General features: G+C 35.2%; 1 protein-coding gene across 2 annotated transcripts in view; it reads right to left on the bottom strand.

Moving 5' to 3' along the window:
* Tace (ADAM 17-like protease Tace) overlaps positions 1 to 21,974 on the bottom strand; it is a 126,932-nt gene that overhangs the window by 58,925 nt on the left and 46,033 nt on the right. For both annotated transcript variants that reach the window (XM_081755543.1, XM_081755544.1), the window contains 2 exons: positions 15,382 to 15,532; positions 1,857 to 2,071 (listed from right to left, as the gene is read on the bottom strand). In XM_081755543.1, coding sequence (XP_081611669.1) covers positions 1,857 to 2,071; positions 15,382 to 15,532 — 366 coding nt within the window. The remainder of the gene's footprint in view (positions 1 to 1,856; positions 2,072 to 15,381; positions 15,533 to 21,974) is intronic.

The following is a 21,974-nucleotide window of genomic DNA, read 5'->3' as shown; positions in this document are numbered from 1 at the left end:
GTAATGAAGCTTTCAGAAGAGTAATGAGTGACAAGTTTCTGCCTTTTTCCATTTATTTTTATATTTTCCTTAGAAAACTCCCAATGCAAAACATAAATCACACGAAAAAGTCACTTTACCTCCCAAAAAAGTAACTTTTAGTGACAAATTTGACAAAAAAAAAAGTAACTTTTAGTGACCAACTTGAAAAAAAGTAACTTTTAGTTTAAAAAAAATGACTCGCTATGAGCACTGCATAGCAATCACGAATTGTCTTTTCTTTTTTTAATAATTCTTTATGAAATATACGGAAATGTCTTTGGACAGTGCTTAGTGATCTTGCATGGAATACAAGCATGCAATATACACGTTCCTCTCCTGTTACCACCATTTTTCACAAGTATCCAACTGGCGGTCAAATTGGTGTATTAAGGCCAATGACGATACCTAAATGAAACGTAGTGAGTTTTCCTTTTCACGTTATATGTTACAGTACTCTAAGCCTTATACTTTTAACACAGCATCCGAATGAAATCAGGAAGACCATTTGTTCTAATCCTGTATAGTCACTGGCATTTGAAAATGAATCACAGCCCTCCTCGCTTGTCAAGCGGCTAGCGCATGCCCCTTCGGTGCATGTGGTTCCGGGTTCGATTCCCGGTGGAAGAGCATTAGAGTACGTTTGTTTTATCTTGGCACACTTCCCGCCTAAAGGATGGATCTGTCTGCAACGCGTTTTTGCCACGCCGCAAGTTCAATATGCTAGAAAACAAAGCAAAACGCCACACCATTCACAAGTCACTGTAGCACACTTGTTCACATGTGGCAACTAAGCACTTCAAATACCGCCAAATAGCAATGACCTCATTTGATGGGCTGGTTGACAACTAACGTCACCCACACGAGAAAGGCAATAAGACGACTATTGGGTTAAAACGTTCACGTGAGTGCTAGCAGAAAGTACTTTAAAAGCAAACCAAGTGCACTGGCGGGAAGCGTGCCAAAATAAAACAAACGTACTTTAAAAAAAAATCATAATTATTTACTTATATTAGTCAGCATAATCGTGGGATGTTAAACAAAAATAAATAAGAACAAAAAGAGACTCATCACTAATTATAAAGTAAATTAATTCTCCATCAAGTAATGGTATGCAATGTACATATACTGTTCAAAATAAAATGAAACTAACTTTGTAGTTTGTAAAAAATAGTTTACTACATCCAAATGCATTTCATTTGCTCTAAATTATTTCAACAATCCTGTTCCCTTAGTACTTCTGGGAAACTCACATGAAGTTTGTTCATTTCTTAGAATTCCACCTAGCACTTTTCTTCGGGTGTTAATATACCTGCACTGAAACTTCCTTTTGTAAGTACATACGTAATACAGGACTAGTTTTGTGAAAATGTGTTCAACATTGAAAAACATTTATAACGTTACTCTTATGAGTGTAAAGTTAAGAGTACACATTGTATTTTCTCGTACTTACATATTTCTTCGTGCTTTTAATTTCAAACCATCTCAAAGTTTCCGAAATATTCCAATTCCCAATCAAGAAGAAACAAAAGTAAACGTGACAATTCAATTATTACAAGAATTAACTTGAGTTATTTCAGACGATAAATTCTTTCAAGGTAGAATTCTCTTATCCAGACTCATTTATTTACCGTCTGTATTACTTAAAATTAGGTGTGTAGTACCTAACGCAGATACCACCATAAATAAAAAGCAATGTATGAGGTAACGCTAGACAGTTTTCGAAATTATCAGTTATAACATTAAATACTACAAGGTTAGTTGTTTTTATTTTGAATCAATGTTAGTTGTTATATCATAAATTTATTTCACTTGATGAATGACAATAGTTCTTTTACCAAGTAGTTTATAGTTGTTTTAGTATTGCTTCCACCCATCTCTTTGTAAAACCTATAATCTGCCACAAGCAGTAAAGGACATCGTGTCTTGGTTGGAGGAAAGTTATTATCATCGGCCTGTCGTTTCCTTCTCCGAATAGTGTGATTGAAATATGATGCACCAATTGCTCCCTCCTCTTCTTCCTCATCAACTTCATTTTTACTGTGACTGTCATCTGTAAAATAGTAATCAATAACGAACATAACTAAAATCAAATAAGCTCAGGAATTAGCAATATTAGCCTAAGAAGAACGACGCAGAAATGCAAGTGAAACGAAAGAAATGACAAGATCAATCTAAAATACGTGACAAAAAAAAAAAAAAAAAAAATGTTGGAAAACCACAAATTAATGAAAAACCAAAGCGACTGGATAATGAACTCTTAAATTCAGCTCTTTTTTGAAATTTATGTTATTTATATTTTTAAATTACCATCTAGCTAATAATCGTTTAAATATTTACTCATCTGTTATGTCAGAACGTACCTTACTATTATCGATTTCTTATTCGATTTTAGTGAACGTGCCTGTTTCATTTTTTTTTTTTTTTTTTTTTTTTTTCAGAATTAACTCATTCTTAACTTAGCATTCCATTATTGTGAAACATTAATATCAATATTGCAATTCTATTTTTACCTTTCTTTCTATCCGTAAGTTAGTACATCGATCACACGTTAATTAAGGTTTTCTTATTTCTTTATTTATTTAAACATTCTTTTCTTGTTTTCATAACGACTACTTTACTCAAAGTTCTTACTTTAAAATTATTCTGCGCACGACACACTTCCGTCTTCTTCAAAAAGTATCTTGTGAGCTGGATCCATTGCATGTTTTACTATAGTTTTTATTTTTAAACAATAGATTAGCGACTAGAAATATGCTCTTTTAATGTATTTTCTCTTGCTCTTCCTGCATGGCACCATTCCTATTATATTTATAATGTATTTTACGAATATTTAGGAAGCTCCATGAAAATTTAATTTAGTTTATTATACGTATAAGACGAATACTGTTCACATTTGAAATATCCTTTACTATCTACCTAATCTTTTATTTGTTCCTCTCATATAAGGAATATATAACAAAATACTTTGGCTTGTGTAATATTTACCTGTACCTTGGGCAGAAAGTACTCATACATATGCACTATACTTAGTAGAACGTTAATTTCATATTAACAAAAGAAGAATGTTTTTAATATATGTATGAGATTATTATGGGATAGTTGTTGATATGGACATGTTTTATGGTTATCTAGTCAGTGAATTTGTGTACTTAACAGTTTTAAGAAAAGGATATTTAAGTTATATCAAATAATAAACCAGTTTAACACTGTTTATAGACATTGTCATTTTTATTAAAAAGGTGAGATTAATGGTATTAAAATATCGAAGCTAATATTTTTATGCCAAAGAATTACTACCACTTCGGATTTTTATCTCAGCAAACGAACCAGGTTTACGACTATCTTATTGATAAGTCGTTATAAAAATTTGGTTTACCTCACCCGGGACTTTGTAAATTCAGTTCCCGAAGAAGAAGAGTAAGGTTGAATTTACTTTTATATTACAGTTAATGAATACGAACTTAACCATATTGCGAAGTGGTAAAGTAATCATAAGAAAAATGGACAACGAAACAATGCAGCAGGAATCAAATACTAGTGACCAAGGTGAAACTAGTGTAACGCCCGGTTTGTCATCAGAGGATCGACTCTTGTTAGCTGTACAGCGACAATTAATGCAGATGTCTACCGAGATAAAGAAGCAAAATGAAGAATTAAAGCAGACCATGGAACAGAAATTCAACGAATCTAACAAGACCATGGAACAGAAGATAGAACTGAAGTTTGACGAAATGGAACAGAAGTTCGACCAAGCTAACAAGCAAAATGAAGAATTAAGTAGACGGATAGAACAGAAATCAGATGAAACAAAACAGACAATTGTCCAGGTGGTGAACGACATATCCTCACAGTTCGAGGAAAAGTTAAAAAGGATATCCGATGATTGTCAAGAAAAGCACAATCACCAAAATCAAGAAATCTGTGCTGTAAAAAAAGATTTAGAAGTAATAGAATCTTCCATTAAACAGCAAAAGATCCAGGTCAGCAACAACTCTAATAACATACGTGTAAATACACAGTTGTTAGCTACTATTCAAGAAGAGATTAGAACGTTACAGGCGAAAGACAACATTTACCGTAATAACTTGGGTAGTGATCGCTTTGAATTTCCCCACTCACCAGAGATGAACTCGCCTTCGCCGGGGTCTGATGAAGATATTATACTAGAAGAAAGTTGTCCGAAGAGTACTGATGAGCGAAACATAGATGGTGTGACGACACAGCATGCCACGGATAGGAACTATCACTCAACAAGAACAAGGAATGAGAAAAAGAAGGTCAAATTAAGTGTTAAAATGAGTGAAATTCGAGCTATGAGCAAATTCAGTGGTAAGTGTAATGAGAATGCTACTTCTTTCTTAGAGAAATTCCAAGACGAATGCAATATAATGTCTATCGATCGATCACAATATATGAAATTAATACCCCATGTATTACTCCCACCTTGTTCCTTATGGTTTAAGGCAATACGTGATCACCTTAGTACATATGAGGAATTCAAAGCGGCATTAATCGCAAATTATGAAAATGACTTTTTGCTGGCAAATAGAGATGCCACTCTTAGAAATCAACACTTCAATCCTCGATTGCACAAATCTGTTGTAGAATTTGTTGTAAATGTCTACAACGAATTAAAGGTCGTTAATCCTTTGCAATCGGAATCGAGAATAATAGCATCGATTCGAAATTTGCTTCCATTTAAATTGCAACAGATCTTATTTTCCACACAGTGTATGAGTTTCAGCCATTTATTGATGCTTGTCCAATGCTACGAAACTCAATACCATGCCATGAATCCACAATCAGGAATAGGTAAAAATAAGAATAATTCAGATCATTTGGTGCCTGTTCGGAATTTAAATATTCGGAGTGTGAATAATACAGAACCTAACCTAAGCCGAGTATACTCTAGTAATCCGAATGAACAAAATAGACAAGGTTATGTAGAGAATCCGCCTAACCTAACTAATCATGGTAATTATGATGTCAGATCACCCAACAGCAGTAGATATAAAAATAGTCGAAGTACTGAGCGAAATTCCAGAAACACAGCGAACTACGTGTATAGACGTAATTGGAGATCAAGAGATGGGACTTCATACCAAAATCAAAATCACTATGAAAGACGTGTACGACATGATGTAGAACCTAATCATGATAGCGCAGTACAGTGTACGTTATTAGAACCGTATGCAAGTTCGAATGTAACCTGATTACCGTTACTGAAATTAGGTTAAATTCATGTTAGTTATAGATTCTTGTAAATTTTATTTTAAAGTTTATGTGTTAATATCAATAATGAAAACGATTCTTAAAATTACTTGAAATGCTTAAATAGAGTTTTAAGTAGACTGGAAAATTGATTTTCAAATGATTTTTATTCAATTTAATTCTCTTTAATTCTCATTAATCAAAATTAATTTTCAAATGATTTTTATTCTTTCTTGTTGATATGAGGAATTATAATTCGATTTATAATTAATTAAAAGCAAAGATTATTTATATTAGATTGATTTGTGTTGAAAACTTAATTGTCAAAGATTATGTTAAAAAGAAGATCTATTCTATAAAATCAATTATCCAACGATTACATTGAAGGAAATTCTTCTTTATTATAACATCTTAGTGCTACTATGTATATCTTTAAATGCAACATCTAACTTGTTTATCATATAATGCGCTCTGATTGTTTATAACCCACGTTTGTCCTTTACATTTTTTTGAAATCGCACTCTCCGACGACTAATTAAATAAGCGACGATATTTTAATAAGAAGATATATTAATAATATAGTGGATAATAATGAAATAAATATAATTAATGTAATTAAAGATAAATATTGATGAAATGAAAGAATTGTTATGAATGTATTTATATATATATATATGTATACGTGAAATGTAATGAATAGATATACAAGGTGCGATCAAAATATGATGGACATATGTTATGTAAGAACAATAATGTAAACGGACCAGTGGTTCTTGAAGATAAAAGCCAAGCCTATTCATGACTTTTATATTCAGTCCCTTTGTCGAGCGATATTTTTATATAACAAAATACTTTGGCTTGTGTAATATTTACCTGTACCTTGGGCAGAAAGTACTCATACATATGCACTATACTTAGTAGAACGTTAATTTCATATTAACAAAAGAAGAATGTTTTTAATATATGTATGAGATTATTATGGGATAGTTGTTGATATGGACATGTTTTATGGTTATCTAGTCAGTGAATTTGTGTACTTAACAGTTTTAAGAAAAGGATATTTAAGTTATATCAAATAATAAACCAGTTTAACACTGTTTATAGACATTGTCATTTTTATTAAAAAGGTGAGATTAATGGTATTAAAATATCGAAGCTAATATTTTTATGCCAAAGAATTACTACCACTTCGGATTTTTATCTCAGCAAACGAACCAGGTTTACGACTATCTTATTGATAAGTCGTTATAAATAACAAATGTATATTTGTAATCTTTCCATTTTTCTTTAGCTCCTTTTTTCGTGATTCTCTTATGTTGTCATCCTAAAGTTTTAATAACGGAGTAGACTGGATGGTCTAATGGATTAACGGCCCGGCACGCTAAGTCGGAGGCTCAGTTTTGATTCTCGTCCAGTTATGCATTTTTCCCTCTGTGAATACCACTAAATTTGAACCCGTGGAGAAGTTGATGTGTAAAAATAGCTTTTTCCTCCATCTATTATATAATCACTCCTTTTATTTACTGAGTGATAATAGAATAGATATAAACTACTAAAGCGTCCGATTCTCTAAAGAATACAATCCTTTAATGATTGCAAGGTAACACAATTCTAACTTAAGTATAATTCAAAACTTCTGGTAAAACACGTTTAAATTACTGTGCTAGTACATCACTATGTAATATTATTCGGATATAGATCTACACCACTATCTCTATTGGGAACTATAACTCTGAACCATCTACGTCTACCATCGACAACAGTGACACCATGCGGCACAGTTATAAATTTCTTGCTTCCACTGAAGTCGATGGCGACATTCTTAGTGCAGCTGATTAGTTTATAAATAGTTTCCTAAACACTGTGTCCTAAAACACCATTCGAAACGGCTAACGCATAGAAAATAATGTTATCTTTATCAACTTACATGGTAAATCGAATTATATTATTCATTTTGATTATTTGGATGAAAAATTCGTTCAATTCTTGTTCCTGTGTTGAAACGCAACAGTGCCATCCGTAGATCTAATAAATTTTTTCGCTGTTTTCATTTTTAGTTTGAAGTTGAATGTCCCTTCCGCACTGGTATCAGACCAGCAACTAAGGTGGGGGAGAAAGGGAGCTAGCGAGGTTTCTTCCCACACCTAATTCGTTATTATGCATTTATTAATACAAAATATGCAATTTAGAGATGATATTTGTGAGATGCTTTACTTTAAATTTACACTTTAATCCCTTTAGCGGGATGGGTACACTTTAATCCCTTTAGCGGGATGGTTACACTTTAATCCCTTTAGAAAACACGAAATGAAGAAATACAGAAAATAGCTGGGTAAGAAAGAGAGAGACATTTTTTCGGTGAAATTTTACTCAAATTTCTTGGTAATTCTCAATGACATCATAAATTAAATGTAGCAAATCGAATGCGGTAATCGTAGTAAACTGAATGACGCGAAACACACACGTACATTTTCAGAAAAGGCCGAAGTCAGGAAGATTACAAACGAAGAGCCAAAACCCGCGAATTCCAACTGAAGTTGGATATTCCTTGCGTTTTGGGCAGATGTCTAGAATATATATTTGAAAACAGCGTTGGTGTAAGACTTTTTTGTTTTTAAATTGCTACACAATAGGAAAATGACTATTATTGAGTTTTAGATTTAATCGGTGCTGTGGTCGCATATGGGCCCACAAATTTGCAATATTTTGGAAGAAAACTGTTACTTTACTAATAAATACTACTAATGCATTGTAGTTGTGCTGATTGATACGAGTAAGAATACATAATTTCGGGATGGTTACACAAAACTGTGTTCTAATTTTTGTAAAATAAATATCTTGGACTAAGGTCACGCGTCTAACGTCACAAACTCAGTAAACGTCCAGCAAACAGGTTAAGGTACTCAGATGGTCGGGAGGTAGTGTATTACTGAACAGGGCCATTTCAGAGTGCACCATGGAGCACACACAACTGCGAGTGACTTTTGTCTACGAGTTCAAGCTGGGGTATTCTGCACAACAAGCCACAAAAACATTAACAATGTATTTGGGCCAGGAATGGCAAATGCACGAATCACTCGCCGCTGGTTCGTCAAATTTTGTTCTAGTGGTAAACTAATACAAAATGAGCCACGTGGACACCGACCTACATCATGTTCAGATGAGATTATCCGAAACACCGTGGAAAAGAACCTTAGGAAAAGTGTTCGTGCTATTGCAAACAAGTTAGGAACACTAAGTTAGGCTATCGTTTGGTAGCCTCATGTAATCAGTAAGATGAAAACGTTGTACTCATGGATCCCACATGAGTTGACACTAGCCAACAAGAATCGCCGTTTGGTTCTATTCAGTTCTCTTAAGTGTTCAGTATCGGACTCTCACTTTCCATGAAAACTGGACTTGGTACGACAATCGTAAATGATCTAGACCAGCGTTTCCCAACCGGTGTGCCGCCAATAGTCCGCCGGTGTGCCACGAGGAAATCGAAATAAAATTATTAATTCATGGCAATCAAATTGCAAAACATTGCGGAAAAAGTATATTTGTATTTCACATTACTATGAACCTCTACTATGAATCTACAATTTTAATTTTCATATTACATATTCATCGGTTACATTTCTGTACATTTTTAATGTTGAAAAGTGTATTTATTATCATTGTTATGACCATTATTGCTTCTTTATTGTTGCAGACTGTTTCGTAATATCAGTCAATCTTTTCGACAAAGCAAACATGCATACAAATTACCTACATTTGTGTTTTAAAAGTAAAAGAGGTTTGTTTGTTCGTTCGTTATTTAGTGATCTTCCTTCTTAGTGAAATATTGGATACAGTTTTCGAAAAAGTTCGAAAAAGGAAATCTTGAGTCCTATATCTCATTGCAGTTGTTTTCTATTTTTAAATTAGAATGAAAAATAAGCATAATAATTTACCGAAAACCAGTAATCGAGCTTTCTTCTCTGTGAGTAGATCAGTAATCACAGAAATAAATTACCGCGGTATTTCATATTTACAAATTAATAATACAGTGAAACCTCTACTAACGGACACCTCTATAAAGCGGACACCTCCCATAACGGACATATTTTGTAATCCCCGTACACTATAATAGGAAAAACCATATTGGCAAACCTCTCTAAAGCGGACTCTCTCTAGTACGGACACGGACAGTCTTTCTTGTATTTTATAGGTATTATTTACCTCCGTATTACGGACACTTTCTCTAGAAACAAGTTGAAAAGTACATTAAAAGTATATTTTAGAATTCATTTTTTTAATACATACATATGTTACCAAGGAAGCATTGTGATAACATTTTGCCTCCTCGACTGGCTGCTCAACAACCCAGACGAAGCGTCTCTGTTTTACAACACCCTCATGTTCTTTCTTTGCTTTCTACTCCCACCCAACCTGTTTCAGAAACAAAAGTGATTGACAGTTGCCCGCTGTTTGGGATGACACGTCATTGTACTGTCCCGCTGGAATCTCTAACCAAGCAGAAGACAAGTTTTGTAATTTTTGCCCGCGGTTACGCATATTGTCTCACTGCATCTGTTTGTAGAAAGAAATCTTTTTGCCATTCGGCATCAAATAAGCAATAAGGTGTATTCAGTTGTTGTAGGCTTTCAAAATGCCACGAAAAGCGCTAACGTTAAAAGAAAAAATCGAAGTGATTGAATTTTCGAAGAAAGAAAACTGTGGTGTGCGAAGAATTGCTGAACATTTTCGTATCGGTAAAACACAAGCAGCTGAGATAATAAAAAACCAAGACAAGTTAATGAAGTTGTGGTGTGAAAATGGCAATGAAAAACAGTGTCGCAGTGCTTTGAACAGTGTTGGTGTGCAAGTGGATAAAGTAGTTTTTGAATGGTTCTGTAGAGTGCGAAATCAAAAAATTCCTGTGTCAGGGCCGATGCTACAAGCTAAGGCTTTGGAGGTAGCAGCAGAAATGGGTGTTACAGATTTCAAAGCCTCGAACGGGTGGTTAGAGAAGTTTCGGATTAGACACAAAATTTCTTTTAAAGCGATTTGTGGAGAATCCGCAGATGTCGACATCCCCAGTCACAGAATGGTTGGATAAATTACCTTCGATAGTTCGTAATTACCGTCCGGAAAACATTTTTAACGCAGATGAAACGGGGCTATTTTTTCGTGCGCTTCCAGAAAAAACAATGTGCTTGAAAGGAGAAACGTGTTCCGGTGGTAAAATTGCAAAGGAGCGGTTGACAATTCTTTTGTGTTCTAATATGGCTGGCGATAAAGAGAAACCAATTGTTATTGGTAAAGCTGCAAAACCCCGGTGTTTCAAAGGACTGAATTTGAACAATCTCCAAGTAGAATGGAAAGCAAATAAGAAGGCTTGGATGACTAGAGATATTATGACCGAATGGCTGTTGCAGTTTGATAGGAAAATGATTCGTCAAAACAAAAAGGTGCTCTTATTTTTAGACAATGCAACATCACATCCGAATATTGAACTTCAAAATGTTGAAATTGTTTTCTTCCCTCCGAATGTTACGTCTACTTCACAACCGCTTGACCAAGGTGTCATTCAAAATTTCAAACTGAACTATCGCAAGCTTGTCTTGAAAAGTTTGATTACGAATGCGGAAATTGAAAAGACGTCAAGTGAGTTGTTAAGCAAGAAAATTGACGCACTGCAAGCAATAATGTGGATCCAAGCCGCCTGGGATCAAGTCAACCACGTAACAATTCAGAAGTGTTTCCGCAAAGCAGGCTTTCCTTCAGATAATGATTTAATCGAAGATACATCAACTGATGACGCAGTAAAAGATGTTGCTAGCTTGCTTACGATTGTTGGGAGCACCAATGTTGCTGCAACTGATTATGGTTTTATCGACGATCAGATTTCGACGGAAACTACGAGTACTGATGTGAGTGCTATAGTGAAAGAACTACAGGAGAACTCGGAAGTGGAAGACACCGAGGAGGATAAGGAAGAAGAAAAACCGTGCGATGTGAAAAATTACTCTGATACACTAAGCCATCTGTCGATTTTGGAAAATTTCTATTTGTATAAGAAAGACGCTAGTGAACTGCAATCAATCTACAAATTAAAACAACATACCGAAAATGTAATAAGTAGTGATAAGTGTAAAGTACAGAAAACTATAAAATCTTATTTCCATGTTGTGCCTCGAACATAGATGGCGGAGAATAATACAGGTATAGTAACATTTTTGTAATATTCGTAAATAGATACATGATTCGTGCAAAAATATTTTTTTCTAATTCCATATTACCTTGTTTACTAATTTACATAAGAAAATATTGAAACCTCTTTAAGGCGGACACCTCTCTATAGCGGACAATTTTTGATTCCCCACGGCTGTCCGCTTTAGAGAGGTTTCACTGTAATATCTACATGAGGGTGCCGCGAGAATTCAAGTTACACCTGTAGTGTGCCACAAGTTGAAAAAGATTGGGAAACACTGGTCTAGACAGTGGTTGAACCTTGATCACAGTCCAGAACGTTTCCGAAATTCCTAGATGTTGTTGATATAATGATCTATGTTTCATTATAATTTTCTCTGTCTAGGCAAAAACATCATTGCGGATCATCATAGTGCTGAACTCCAAGAAATGCACCGCAACTTTGCCCGCAAGCATCCAGAATGCTCAAAAGACATATCATGTTGCACGACAATACATATGCAAATGTCATTCAAAGGATGTTATGGACTCTCCATGAGTTGCAGTATAAACTCCTTTCTCATCCACCATTGTTGGTCTTTTCAGATAGTCTGTAGGAGCCATTATACGGTATGAGCCTGTGATGTGTTCAATTGTTCCCGCATTTTCTGCATTTTGGATTCGGTACTTCTTGCTTCAATATGTATTTACAGTAGTTTCGGGTTGGATCAGTCGATCCTGGATGGTCATCATAAACCCTACTGTTTGGGAGAGTCCACTTTTCTTGAGCCGGGCATTTCATTGCCGTTTATGTGTTACTGCCCTCTAAGTGATTCTTAAAGATTCCGTGTTCTTTTACTTTTCATTTGTTACGCTTTTGTTCATCTGATTCATAGTTTGTGGTAAACTCTGTTATGGCAAGATCGAGTGGTGTAGCTTTTGTGTCTGCACCGCATATTACATGAATAGAAAAAATATTGGCGAAGGTCTTCAATCTGTTCTTTGTTGAGTTTTGGTATATCTGCGATACCAATGCCACTTTCTTTTGTGGGGAGCGTCACTCGCTCTACTGTAGCTTTTGGGTATTTCATTCTGAATTCTCTCATTAAAGTCCGGATGATTTGTGTGAAATTAACTGAATGAGTCTCTGTTCACTTGAATAAGCCAAATGAATATGTAATGAGGGGTACTGCGAATGGTTGATGGCTTTAGCTTTGTTAGCATTAGTAGGCTGAGTTCTAAATATCCCCTTAATTCTTGATCGAAATCTCTCTGCAATGTGCATTTCATTGTGCTGTGTTCAGTCCCTAGAAGCTGCATTATTTTTTATTTCACTTTATTATTATTATTATTATTATTATTATTATTATTATTATTATTATTATTATTATTATTATTATTATTATTATTATTATTATTATTATTTAGTGTTTTACTTCTTTTAAGTCTTCTATTTTGTGGTGTTCATCAATTTGGAATCCTTAGGTGTTTGCTATTTTCCCTCTTTAGAAATGTACTAACTTACATTTGTTAATTCCTAAATCCATATAGATATTACAGCTAAAAGCTGTTACTATTTCTAGTAATCTGTGTAGTAGTTGGCTTGGAGAGTTGGCGTAGAACTTTAGGTCATCCTGTATAGCAGATGATTGATTTTACAAGATTTGTTGCATGATTTTAATTTAAAACTGTAATACATATTTGGTAATGATCTGAGCACGGTGGCTCAGTGGTAGAGCGTTCACCTCTGGTGCGTGGAGTCTCTGGTTCGATCCTAGCACGCGTCAAGTGAGCTTTCTGGTGGACAAGCACCGTATTCGTGGGCTCTCCTATTTTTTCCCAATTTATTCATTCCTCAATGTATTCATTTCTCATCATCACCATCTCCTTTAGCCTTAGCGTAGCCGGCATAACCGTGGGATTCTTTTCTAATGACCTATAGAGATGGTTGAGAACTATGCAGAACTATAGAATACTACGACAATCGTTTTAGAATATGCCTCTGTTTATCTTTATTTTCCAGGATACTATTTTGTTCTGTTCATTGGAGAAATAAACTATTGTGGACCATTGTTTCATAGCTGCTTCCAAAAATTCGATGATCGTAGACTGTATTTCATACATTTGTAGTACCTCTATTAGGTAGTCTATAAATACTACACTTAGGCTTCCTTTCTGAGATTTAGCTTGTTCAGAAAGTACTGTATCTATATTATGATCTGGTCCTTGCATCCCTTGCTGGCCCTTTAGCATTCTTTCTGTTCTTCTGTCATACTTCTAATCTTTTGCAGCTAAGAACATTTTTTTCAGTTAGTATTCAGTCATGTATTTGTACATCGTAGAAAGTTAAGTGAACAGCCTGTAATTTGCAGGGTTCTTAGTGTCTCTATTTCTTTGCAAACGAAATGTCTTTGTGGTTGTTAGAAAGCTAGAAATGTCCCCTATGTTTTGAAGAATGTGGTTATAGTACATAGCGATACTAATGGTAATACTGTGAATTGTTTGTACCAGAAATTCTGAATATGGCCAGGACTTGCAGATTTCCAATTTGTTGATTTTCCACTTGCTTGTTTGACGTCTGTTTCTGTTACATAAAGTGGTTCCATATCTTGAATTGGCTGAGCTCTAGCTATTTCTTCTTTAAGGGTACTTTTAGTGCCATGTATTCGAGTATATTCTTAAATCTAATACTAGTAGCTCGTGATTTCATTGGTAGTTGGCAATTTGAACAGTTTTCTTGTTCCAGAGTTTTCGGTTTTCTTGAAAATCATTATTTTGTTTCTTTCAAACAATTATTTTCTTGTATCTATGGAGCCTTTCTGCATATACAGCTAGTTGTTGTGTGAGTCTATCCAGGATTTCCGTGATGGTGAAATAAGCTATGCTCTTTATTTCTAGTGGTTTAATTGTGTGTTCGATTTTTTTTTTTTTTTTTTTTTTCAGATTGGTTGATTTATTTCCCTTTTTGTATTGTGTCAGAATTCTAATGCTATACTCCAACTCCGTTATGAGTACGAAATTCCGTTATATGGAAAAATGGAAACACAGAAAAGTTGTTGCAAATAGGTGACTTTCAATCTTAAATGAGAATTTTTCGAATCGCAGCAGTCGTTTTAGCTCCACATTGATAAGGCGCCCTATTTTAAATGAAAAAAGCAACGTTCAAAGCAAGAAAGCAGCCCTCATCATACCAACAATGTAGTAATGTTTGGATGGATTGGATGTGCTCTAGGTTCTCTTACTTAACAATGTACCCGTTGCTCGTGTCATTTTTCCATCCCATTATATTCCGTTCGAACAGTCTTCTGAACTGGAAACGTCCCTTTTTCATTTAACATATAACGCCTTACCAGTGTGAAGTCCTGACGGCTGGTGCGATTGGAAATATTCCGCCATTTTAGATTGAAAATAACCTATTCTTAACAACTTTTTTCTCTCTTTATTTTTCGTACCTTTACTCAAAACGGAATTGGCCTATGGCCTCAAAGTTTTGATACGCCCGGTATAAATATATCTAATATATAACATTGAAAGTGACTATGTTTGTGACTTAATAACTCTTGAACCACCCGACCGATCTCGTTCAAATTTTCAACATAGATGAGGTTCATGCCTGGAATGTTTTTTATCATTTTACCTTGACGGTGCAACTTAGGGGGAAGGGAAGGGGAAGATATTTAAAAATGATCAAAAATGACTGATATTAGTGTTGAATTCATAGTTTTTGTAGTTGCTGGACGAACATTGACACATCCAATACCCTTTAAGTCCAAATTCAGTCCAGTCCCCATCACCCTTTATGTCCAAAACGAAACGTATTCTCTCCGTGCGAAAACGGTCAATCTGCTAGTATTAAATGTATATACAAAATGAAGCTCGTAGTTTGTTTTACCCATACAAGAAATATCATCTAACCTACATTCACGACAGAAACATGCTTATCTAACTATTGAAATTAAAAACATTAGAGTGTAAATAAATATTATTCCTTACCGGTCTCCAGTTCTATGCCTTCTTTCACATATCCACACATTCGTGGTAAATCTCCCGTTTTATCCTTATTATTCCAGCTGTAATGAACATCTGATCCACGGTATATGATCATAGATTGGTTGTCTGCGTCGTTTAGGTGTCGCCAAGAAGGCTGCAATACAAAAACATACATTCTAATCGACAAAAGAATATATATATACGAGGGAGGATTTAATGAAAATCTTAAAAGTTTATTATAAATTTCAAATGTTGTGGTATTGCTTTGAAAGTTAACAATATTGTTTCTAACAGTATTCTCTTTCTTCAGTAGGTGGCAGAAGAGTCTAGTCAAACAAGCGCCAGCACAGGAGTAGTTTCAAGATTACCGCCCCACTGTCCACATGCACCGCATTAGAACAGCGTTCGGTGATCCGGTTTTTGAGTAGTGAAGGTGTGAAACCAATTGAAATTCATCGCAGGATGGCAGCAAAGTATGGTGATTCGTGTTTGTTTCTGCAGCAAGTATACGAGTGGTGAAGGAAGTTTAAAAGTGGCGTAACATCTGTGGAGGATGTTCCTCGACCGGGACAGGCTCACCGCGTAGTGACCGACGACAACATTGCGCTAGTGGAACAGCTTGTAAAGAACAACAGGCGTATAACCTTAAAGAAATCGCAATAATAATGAAGATTAGCTTTGGTTTAGCTCAACACATTGTGCATAATGTTCTGCATTTCAATAAGGTATCAGCAAGATGGGTCCCACGTCAGATGACTGCTGAATTGAAAGATCCTCGCATCGACGCTTGTGAAGAACAGGCGATAAGACCTGGGTTCACTATCATCAACCAGAAACCAAGAAAGCGAGCAAGGAATAGCGGCATAGCTCTTCGCCGAAACCAAAAATATTCCGCACTCAACCATCAGCAGGAAAGGTCATGCTCACTCTCTTCTGGGATTCTAATGGAATAATTCTGGAACAGTATATGGAAAAAGGAGTGACAGTAACCAGTATCTCGTATTCAAACATGTTGAAAAATCAACGTCGCCCTTCAAATCAGGCGTAAACGACGAGGACTTTTGTCTTCAGGACTACTCCTACAGCATGACAACGCCCGACCGCATACTGCTCGTTTGACCGTTGAGACTATCGATAACATCAATTTTTTTGAGTGTCTTATTCATCCACCCTATTCAACAGACCTTGCCCCCAGTGACTTTGATTTGTTTGGACCACTCAAAGAAGCGATGGGCGGCAAACATTTCAATAGTGATGAAGAAGTGAAAAATGCGGTACACGAGTGGCTACAATCTCGATCAAAAGAATTCTTCCACCGAGGTATTCATGCACTTCCGAAACGGTGGAATACTTGCATTGAACGTCAAGGGGACTACGTTGAAAAATAAGAGGTAAGATTTCCTTTTCATTGTTACATTCTAACATTTATTGCACTTTTAAGGTTTTCATTTGATCCTCCCTCGCATACATATATATATATAAACAGATAGATAGATATAGGGTGTCTACCAAGCAAGCAAATCCCTTACTTTTCCTGACAAAATTGGAATTTTCCCTGACTCTGTCGGTAACTTTTTTCTTAGTATAACTCATGAAAAATAACAAGTTTAAAGTGAACTGTAAGTTTTTATCATTGTTTATATGTTTATACAATATTCTACAAACGTACAAACGAACCAATTCACTTATCTGTAATTTATGACTATTTTAGTGGCCTCCCTTCACCCTTTACAGCCACCCTTTCCAGTCCTATTTATTTTTTATTATTTAGTCATCACACCATAATAGAATTTAAATGTAAAAACTTTGGGAAATAGGTTTTCCTATACAATGACTTTCTCGTTTACACAGATGGTTAACTTACACTTTCATCACAGACGTTATACAATTTTCCACATACATACATAACTTACACTGAGCACAATACATACATACATAACTACTTATTAAATGTTCACGAATAAATATACAATCTTAAAACTGTATTTACATGCACTTCACAACGTTAGTCAGATGCTTTACAGTTTCTGCAACACTTCTATCTGGTTGTCTAATTTAGCAATCTACTGGTCAGTGTTTCTTGAAGTTTGGCTTTCTTAGCTTGAAGTTCTTTGATTTTTTGAGCCGTTCGTTTTCGCTCTGATTGTTCGTCCTTCAGTTGTTGCTTCTGAAGATGACTTTCTGCTAATACTTCCTTTCTTTTTCTGGGGTGAATTTAGCACATAATGTATCATGGGCTTCGTAATTTCGATGTTCAGAATGCCTCCAAATTTAAAAACACTATCATACACTAGACCTTGTGCAATAATTGACACTTCTTGAAAATTAGGTAACATTTGTTTACTGAGAAGCCAGACTCAACAGAGGCGTTTCCATGAGATATAATAAGGTATAGGGTATTACTTCACAAAATGATACGTTGTTTATATTCCTCTTTGGCTTTGAATAGTTGCGAGTATAACTGGCTTTTCTTGAAAAGGACTCCAAATTAACTTTCAAGGTTGGGGACTCTACGAAAGATGTGTATTGCCTCTTTATTTTATCTGCTGTAATTGCTGTAATTTGCTTTTTTGAGACGAAAACTTCAAGAGTAACAGGCAACCTTTGTACAGACAATGTTGGTTGGGTAATGATAATTTCAGGATTCAAAGCAGTGAGTCCTTTGGCTAACGGATATTTCAGGGGACTACGATCCTTAATCTTGCCAACCAGAGCTGTCAAAATGGTGCCGCATTCCTTACGGAATTCTAAATGTTCCCGTTTATTTACTTTCGTTTTCTTCATGCCAGCTTTTGCAGCAAATCCAATATCACACTCGTGGTAAAGAAGCTGGTTTTCTTTTTTCAACACATCTATTTTTACCATTGGTTTACTGATACCAGATGACTTCGGGAACCTCATCATTAAATTCTTCATCACACAAGTCAGGTCTATATATAGAAAAGGTACTACTGGTTTGTCTGTCTGAAAAGCAACCAACAAAGGTTCCAAATGTGCAGCCACAGAAATAAAGAAGCCCAACCGTGCTTCAAGAAACTGTGATTCCAAGCCAAGTGTTATAATTTTGTAGCTGTTATATGTTGGCTTGCAGTACTTTCTAATGTTAGGTAATATTTCAAGTGCTCACCTGGCTGCAGATACATTTTCCAGCCAGCGTGTCCTGCAAAACTTCCTAGGAAAGATATCTGAACCAGAACAATCAACATAGTCTCCTCTTCTTGCAGGTGAATCCTTGAAGAGGTTGAACAGTGCAAATAAGAACTCTTCTATTTCCCATTTCACTTTCTTGAATGCAAAACGAAATGTTCCATGTACAACATGCAGACCACAGCTTCCAATTAGTACCACAGCACAACCACTTTCATCATCCTTCATGTCGTCCTGCAGTAGCTCCAGGAACTTGAAGTTAACATTAGGACCATCCATAGAAATTTGGAGCACCTGATGCATGTATAACTCACAAATGGACTTCTTGAAACCATTCAGCAGGTGCTCAGCACTCGCATGATTATGGAAAACTGAATTCAAGTATCTTGTCTCAACTGTGTCTGTTTTATCATCCCAGAAACGGAGATGCATATCCATTTGACCAGGTTCAACTACTTTGTTCAAAGACTCATCGAAACACATAACGTATTCATTAACACGCCTCAAAGATTCTATTACCTGACCCTTGAAGAATGGTGCAAGATCATACACAATAGTATAAGAAAGTTTGTCTTTCTTCATTTCGAATTTGCTAGCTATTTGGCTGACGAGAAACATTTTTTTAAACAACTCAGAACAATTGTCCACTGATCGCAATGAAAAGTGACTCGTAACAAATTTAGCGTCCACAGTATCTCTGCTTTTGTGCTTTCTGTTAAAACAAAATGCGGGGATTTGGCCTAATGCTTCTGATGTTATTGGCCACCTGGACAGAACTACTTAATGGCAACTTCACTTGTTCAGGATGGGTGATTTTTATACTTTGTGGAGAGTCGCGGTTTGCTGAAAATGACTGTGGCTATCCACGAAAACCTCGAATATCTTTGATTGTGACTTAGTACGTACTGTGGAAGAAATCTTCTGATGTCCATTACTTGCAGAGTGACTATGTATTGCATGACGACCCATGTTGCTTAAATCAAATGTTTTATTAGAATAAACACATTTGGCCTTATACTGATCTCCATCTACTTTAGCAAGCCAAGGTTTGAACTGAAGGTCCTATAACCACAACTCATTAATGACACTTCTTCGACATCTTCGGTACGATCAAATACTCACAACTGAAGGTAAATAAACATGCATGAGAACAGTGTAAAAGTTTAACTCTCTAGGGAGAGAAATGACACAAGACACAAGAGATGATACCAAAAAATGAAATAATTACATCCTGAAACTTATTACTTTCATCACTGGACATAGAAAAAAAAAAAATGTGAATGTGAAGAAAGAAAATGAGTTTTACGTTTCACAGTTATGCCGGCTAGGCTAAAAGAGACGGTGATAATAAAAGATGAATGAAATGGTTGAATGAAGAAAGTGGGAGGAAACGGGAGAACCATGAGGAAACCCACAAAAACTCAAAAGATACTGACATTCTTTTTTTTAAAAAAAAGAGAGAGAGACAAAAATCCTAAAAGAAAGAGACTTTTAGAGACAAGCTCAAGAAAAAAAAAAGGCTAAAAGCTAGAAAAGAGGCTCGGCCTATCACTGCACGAACTTGTGAAAAGAGACAATGAAAGAATTCCTCATGTTCTTTAATTTTGCTTTTGACACACAATATGTTTTAAGTAATTGAAATTGGAATTTAAAAAACTTGAAATTCGGTATGCTTGTAGGTTTTCAGGCCTCCCAGCAGGACATTGAAAAAATATAGGACAGTTTAGAATATTATGCTCTGAAGCACAAATAAATAAATAAATAAATAAATAAATAAACAAAAATAAAAATGTATTGTAAGAAAAGACCACCTTTTACCCCAACAGGCAACTGCAAACAAGACTTAGATTAATACAGATCGAGCTGGGCACGAACTCATCATCACCGTCTCCTTGAGCCTAGCTGGCATAACCGTGGGAAGTAAAACTAAAAGATTGCATTTTCACTTCATTTTCTTATCATTGTTATAATGAAATTACTATTAAAAAAAAAGAGAAAAATTCTTTTCTTTGTTGTTTTCTTTCAGTTTAACGTCCCATAATTATGCCCTTTAGACTAAGGGAATCAATGATTAAAGCTAGCGAATGATGATTGAAGAATTGGTGAAATGAGGAAGTGAGAGGAAACGGGATTATCTCGAGGTAATCCACAAACAAGATGTTGTCCACCACAAACTTACATGGCCAAAAACTCTCTTCTTATTTTATGTACATTCAACATCTACCTATATCCTATAGGCACTAGTTTTCTTTATGTAACTTTAAGTGACAGTGTATATGATAATATTTTCCATTGAAGTAGAGGTTAGGAATAAGAAATTAGATTTCTGGGCTTTCGGTATTTATGGCCTGTATGAGAGATCAAGTCCCTCGGCGATCACACTACCCGAGGAATTGGAATGGGGAAGGAAGGAAGCGGCCTGGGACTACATAAGTTAGGTACCATGCCAGCATTTGACTGATGTGGTCCGTTCAAAGAGAGAGAGAGAGATTTATTTAAGTGAATTTCCAACAGTCATAATTTGCATTGTGAATGTATAAACAAACTACATACAGGGTTGAAAACGAATGTGTCTCTACAGTCAACTCGAAACTGTTGCCAATGGATGTTCAAGGTATAGACCGCTTAAAATTTACCAGATTCAACAGAAAATTAATGTGAACTCGGCATGTCATGCAACTATTTGAGAACAATTAGTTTTTGATCAAATACTGCACAAAACATATAGGAAATTTCGACTGTGCTTCTTTTCTATTGTAAAATGTCCTTTCTTAAGTACCATCTGTACATTTCCGTCCCATATGCTCTAAAGATAATCTCTTTTAACTTGAATAAAGCCAAATTGATAACTTAGATCACAGAAAGCTGACTTTCCCTATGTCATAATTTGTATACTTTTTCGTTTAATTCACAAAAGAATTCAGCGAATCTTAATAAAGTAAACCACTCTTCTGATTCGTGGTTACATTTATTTGCTCCAGATTTTCTATACGTCGACAGCCACTTAACCCCTGGTACTATGGTTAATTCATTTGTATTTTCTGTGTCAATATGTATTGCAAAGTATAAACAACGAATGAAGTGATTATGTAATACACGTTGAAGTTATAAATTATGACCGTTTTATTTTTTATTCATACATGGCTAAACGAAACTGTTACTGATTAGGAGCATTTACTTTTATTTCGTATTTTCGATCGCATTTTAACATCACTTGTTCAAGTAAACTACGCAGTGATCTAGTTACTTACTACAAATAACATAGACAGAGGCGAATGATGATGTTTCCTTGTTTACAGACGTCATTGAATATTCTGTTCTACACAAACTCATACGTTCTTGCAAGTTTTCCATTTGGCTTTATTCAAATTAAAAGAGATTCATTTTAACTTCAGAAACAAATATATACATGATTGTTATGGAAGTAATATTCCAGTTAAGTAATAAAA

This window comes from Thermobia domestica, chromosome 4 (genome assembly GCF_964235325.1).
Source record: "Thermobia domestica chromosome 4, izTheDome1.hap1.1, whole genome shotgun sequence".
NCBI classification, from domain to species: Eukaryota; Metazoa; Arthropoda; class Insecta; order Zygentoma; family Lepismatidae; genus Thermobia; species Thermobia domestica.
The sequence above is the reverse complement of the archived record's forward strand: the minus strand, read 5'-3'. Positions and strand labels throughout refer to the sequence as shown.